Source organism: Salmo trutta, chromosome 26 (assembly GCF_901001165.1).
Source record: "Salmo trutta chromosome 26, fSalTru1.1, whole genome shotgun sequence".
NCBI lineage: Eukaryota > Metazoa > Chordata > Actinopteri > Salmoniformes > Salmonidae > Salmo > Salmo trutta.
Window position 1 is genome coordinate 40,698,867 of NC_042982.1, and position 5,803 is coordinate 40,704,669.

The window sequence follows — 5,803 nt, forward strand, 5'->3', positions numbered from 1 at the left end:
CTCTCCGGCGGGGGGGGGTCTCTCTCCCTCGTCTCTCTCTCTCTCTCTGGGATAGAGAGGAAGAGACAGAGGGTAAGACAGATAAGGGAGAGAGAAAGAAAAGAGAGGGGGTTTAAGATAGAGAGAACGACAGGGTGATAGATCATTATCCTCGCTTATACCTTACGCCTCGGTCAGAGGCAATCACATCACCAGATCACAGCGTCTAAACAGTTCACTCATCTTAGTCGAGTGTACCACACTCAGTACAACCAGTTAGACAACCTGCCATTATTATCTCTCCCTCGCTCTTTCACTCTCTCTCTCTCTCTTTCTCATTCTCATTATTTCTCTCATTCTCATTCTCTCTCTCTCTTTCTCTCTCACTCTCTTTCGCTTTCACTCTCTCTCTCATTCTCTCTCTCATCTCTCTCTCATTCTCATTCTCTCTCTCTCTCTCTCTCTCTCTCTCTCTTTCTCTCTCACTCTCTTTCGCTTTCACTCTCTCTCTCATTCTCTCTCTCATCTCTCTCTCATTCTCATTCTCATTCTCTCTCTCATCTCTCTCTCATTCTCTCTCTCTCTTTCTCTCTCTCTCTCTCTCTCTCTCTCAGAATGAAATCTGTGTTTACGTACACATTCTGTACATCGTCAACTTGACAATATACCTGTTAATATATTAATATGTTTTTATTCAATCGTTTTAATCTGTCCTTTATGTAGTTAGGTTAAGTAAATCTGTCCTTTATGTAGTTAGGGGTGTACCCTGAGATTTCTCTGTATTTTAAAGTGTGCTGCTGTATATGCCGTAGATAAAATGCATAGTTATTGCTCTCCTAGATTTTGACTGTAGTCTGTGTTTGTCTTGTGTCCTTACAGAGATCTGGGGGAGGTCTGGCCATCCCTCTGTGTGCCTTCCAGGGCACCGTCTCCCTGCACTCCCCCACAGGGAAGACCCTCTCCCTCTCCACCTATGAGGTTAGCAGCGACGGCCTCACAATCTCCCCCCACGCCGCCAAGAAGGTGGAGGTCTACCGCTCCAAGTCTGTAGGCCACGAGCCCAGTGCAGACGACCCCACCACCGGGGGCCCGGCCGGGGGAGTGGGGATGGAGATGGAGGTGGGAGAGGTGGCAATGGGGGACACAAACGTGAAGATCCACCTGGAGGTGTTGGAGATCTGTGACAACGAGGAGGCCACGGACAGCGTGTCCATCATCTCTAACATCAGCCAGTCGTCCTCCCACGCCCGCTCCCCGTCGCTGCGCTATTCTCGGAAGGAGAACCGCTTTGTCTCCTGTGACCTGGGGGAGACAGCCTCATACTCACTGCTTATCCCCAATAGTGGCAACCCCGAGGCGGACAACATCAACATCAACATTCCTGACACGGTGGAGGCCCACCGGCAGAACAGTCGCAAACAGAAACAGGAGACGGGAGGCTACCGCGAGGAGATACAGCTGCTCAACGAAGCCTACAGGAAGCAGGAAGAGGACAGAGAAGACTGATACACACACACACAGGAAGCATGAAGAAGACAGAAAAGACTGATACACACACACAGGAAGCAGGAAGAGGACAGAGAAGACTGATAACCACACAAAGGAAGCATGAAGAGGACAGAGAAGACTGATACACACACACAGGAAGCATGAAGAAGACAGAAAAGACTGATACATCACAGGCAGCAGGAAGAGGACAGAGAAGACTGATACACACACACACAGGAAGCAGGAAGAGGACAGAGAAGACTGATACACACACACAGAGGAAGCAGGAAGAGGACAGTGAGACTGATACACACACACACACAGGAAGCAGGAAGAGGACAGAGAAGACTGATACACACACACAGGAAGCAGGAAGAGGACAGAGAAGCCTGATACACACACACACACACACACACACACACACACACATACATACAAATCAAATACATTTTTATTTGTCACATGCTTCATAAATAACTGGTGTAGACTAACAGTGAAATGCTTACTTAAGGGCCCTTCTCATAAAAAAAGTGAAATAGTATTAAACAAATATACAAATTATAACACAAGGAATATATAGAAAGATAATAACACAATGAGTAACGATAACTTGGCTACACACACGGTACCAGTACCGAGTCGATGTGCAGGGGTATGAGGTAATAACTTGGCTATATACACACGGGGCACCAGTACCGAGTCGATGTGCAGGGGTATGAGGTAATAACTTGGCTATATACACACGGGGACCAGTATCAAGTCAATGTGCAGAGGTACGAGGTAATTTAGGTATATATGTACATATAGGTAGGGATAAAGTGACTAGATAACAGGATAGATAATAAACAGTAGCAGCAGTGTATGTGGTGGGTCAAAAGAGACACATACACAGGAAGCAGGAAGAGGACAGAGAAGACTGATACACACACAAGGGAAGCAGGAAGAGGACAGAGAAGACTGATACACACACACAGGAAGACAACGAGGGGACAGAGAATACTGATGCACACACACAGGAAGACAACGAGGGGACAGAGAATACTGATGCACACACACAGGAAGACAACGAGGGGACAGAGAATACTGATGCACACACACTGGAAGACAATGAGGGGACAGAGAATACTGATGCACACACACAGGAAGACAACGAGGGGACAGAGAATACTGATGCACACACACAGGAAGACAACGAGGGGACAGAGAATAGTGATGCACACACACAGGAAGCAAACTGGAAAGGACAGAGAATACTGATGCACACTCACAGGAAGACAACGAGGGGAAAGAGAATACTGATGCACACACACAGGAAGACAACGAGGGGACAGAGAATACTGATGCACACACACAGGAAACAACGAGGGGACAGAGAATACTGATGCACACACACAGGAAGACAACGAGGGGACAGAGAATACTGATGCACACACACAGGAAGACAACGAGGGGACAGAGAATACTGATGCACACACACAGGAAGACAATGAGGGGACAGAGAATACTGATGCACACACACAGGAAGACAACGAGGGGACAGAGAATACTGATGCACACACACAGGAAGCAGACGGGAAAGACATATCCAGAAGGACTGACCTTTTAACTCTATATTTTAAGTGTATATTGACCTTTTAACTCTATATTTTAAGTGTATCTTGTGACAAAACATTAGCTGCTGCTGCCTAAGACTTCTGGGACACATATCTTGTGTCCATTCTGTGTTTTAAAGGTCCATTATGTGTATATGTGATGAGGTGAGGTTAAGAGAAGTTGGTGCAGGACTAAGTGATGAGGTGAGGTGGAGAGAAGGTGGTGCAGGACTAAGTGATGAGGTGAGGTGGAGAGAAGGTGGTGCAGGACTAAGTGAGGAGGTGAGGTGGTGCTGGACTAAGTGATGAGGTGAGGTGGAGAGAAGGTGGTGCAGGACTAAGTGATGAGGTGAGGTGGAGAGAAGGTGGTGCAGGACTAAGTGAGGAGGTGAGGTGGTGCTGGACTAAGTGATGAGGTGAGGTGGAGAGAAGGTGGTACAGGACAAAGTGATGAGGTGAGGTGGAGAGAAGATGGTGTAGGACTGTGATGAGGTGGAGAGAAGGCAGTGCAGGACTACGGGATGAGGTGAGGTGGAGAGAAGGTGGTGCAGGACAAAGTGAGGAGGTGAGGTGGTGCTGGACTAAGTGATGAGGTGAGGTGGTGCAGAACTAAGTGATGAGGTGAAGTGGAGAGAAGGTGGTGCCGGACTAAGTGATAGCAGCGCAATGAAAGAGAAGACAGAAAGGGAGAGCAGAGAGAAAGGCTGGAGAGAATATTACCCATCTTAGTATTCATGCTGGGGTCTCCACCATAAGGAAATAGAAAGAGAGAGAGAGAGAGAGAGAGAATGGGGAGGGTTTCACTCTTCACGGTCTCCACATGGATCTGTTATTACAATCAACGTTACCCATGAGGCAACAGGGAGATCACCAGCTCCTCTGTCTGAGTTATCCCACTGTGTGTATGTGTGCATGCTCTGTCTCAGTGTTATCACCAGTATAGTCTGCTAGTGTTATCACCAGTATAGTCTGCTAGTGTTATCACCAGTATAGTCTGCTAGTGTTATCACCAGTATAGGCTGCTAGTGTCATCACCAGTATAGTCTGCTAGTGTTATCACCAGTCTAGTCTGCTAGTGTCATCACCAGTATAGTCTGCTAGTGTCATCACCAGTATAGGCTGCTAGTGTTATCACCAGTATAGTCTGCTAGTGTTATCACCAGTATAGTCTGCTAGTGTTATCACCAGTATAGTCTGCTAGTGTTATCACCAGTATAGGCTGCTAGTGTCATCACCAGTATAGTCTGCTAGTGTTATCACCAGTCTAGTCTGCTAGTGTCATCACCAGTATAGTCTGCTAGTGTCATCACCAGTATAGGCTGCTAGTGTTATCACCAGTATAGTCTGCTAGTGTCATCACCAGTATAGGCTGCTAGTGTTATCACCAGTATAGGCTGCTAGTGTTATCACCAGTATAGTCTGCTAGTGTTATCACCAGTATAGTCTGCTAGTGTTATCACCAGGCTGCTAGTGTCATCACCAGGCTGCTAGTGTCATCACCAGTATAGGCTGCTAGTGTTATCACCAGGCTGCTAGTGTCATCACCAGTATAGTCTGCTAGTGTTATCACCAGTATAGTCTGCTAGTGTTATCACCAGTATAGTCTGCTAGTGTTATCACCAGTATAGTCTGCTAGTGTTATCACCAGTATAGTCTGCTAGTGTTATCACCAGTATAGTCTGCTAGTGTCATCACCAGGCTGCTAGTGTTATCACCACTATAGTCTGCTAGTGATATCACCAGTATAGGCTGCTAGTGTTATCACCAGGCTGCTAGTGATATCACCAGTAGAGGCTGCTAGTGTTATCACCAGTATAGTCTGCTAGTGTTATCACCAGTATAGTCTGCTAGTGTTATCACCAGTATAGTCTGCTAGTGTTATCACCAGTATAGTCTGCTAGTGTTATCACCAGTATAGTCTGCTAGTGTTATCACCAGGCTGCTAGTGTCATCACCAGTATAGTCTGCTAGTGTCATCACCAGTATAGTCTGCTAGTGTTATCACCAGTATAGTCTGCTAGTGTTATCACCAGTATAGTCTGCTAGTGTTATCACCAGGCTGCTAGTGTCATCACCAGTATAGTCTGCTAGTGTTATCACCAGTATAGTCTGCTAGTGTTATCACCAGTATAGCCTGCTATTGTTATCACCAGTATGGTCTGCTAGTGTTATCACCAGTATAGTTTGCTAGTGTTATCACCAGTATAGTCTGCTAGTGTTATCACCAGTATAGTCTGCTAGTGTTATCACCAGGCTGCTAGTGTTATCACCAGGCTGCTAGTGTTATCACCAGTATAGTCTGCTAGTGTCATCACCAGTATAGTCTGCTAGTGTTATCACCAGTATAGTCTGCTAGTGTCATCACCAGGCTGCTAGTGTTATCACCAGGCTGCTAGTGTTATCACCACTATAGTCTGCTAGTGATATCACCAGTATAGGCTGCTAGTGTTATCACCAGGCTGCTAGTGATATCACCAGTAGAGGCTGCTAGTGTTATCACCAGTATAGTCTGCTAGTGTTATCACCAGTATAGTCTGCTAGTGTTATCACCAGTATAGTCTGCTAGTGTTATCACCAGGGTGCTAGTGTCATCACCAGTATAATCTGCTAGTGTTATCACCAGTATAGTCTGCTAGTGTTATCACCAGTATAGCCTGCTATTGTTATCACCAGTATAGTCTGCTAGTGTTATCACCAGTATAGTTTGCTAGTGTTATCACCAGTATAGTCTGCTAGTGTTATCA

The 5,803-nt window shown here is 46.2% G+C and overlaps 1 protein-coding gene across 1 annotated transcript in view; it reads left to right on the forward strand.

Annotated features, from left to right (window-relative positions):
* Positions 1 to 1,626, forward strand: part of LOC115163995 (probable G-protein coupled receptor 149) — a 39,692-nt gene extending 38,066 nt beyond the window's left edge. Inside the window, exon 4 of the mRNA XM_029716162.1 lies at positions 859 to 1,626. Coding sequence (XP_029572022.1) covers positions 859 to 1,485 — 627 coding nt within the window. The 3' untranslated portion in view covers positions 1,486 to 1,626. The remainder of the gene's footprint in view (positions 1 to 858) is intronic.
* The last annotated feature ends 4,177 nt before the right edge of the window (positions 1,627 to 5,803 follow it).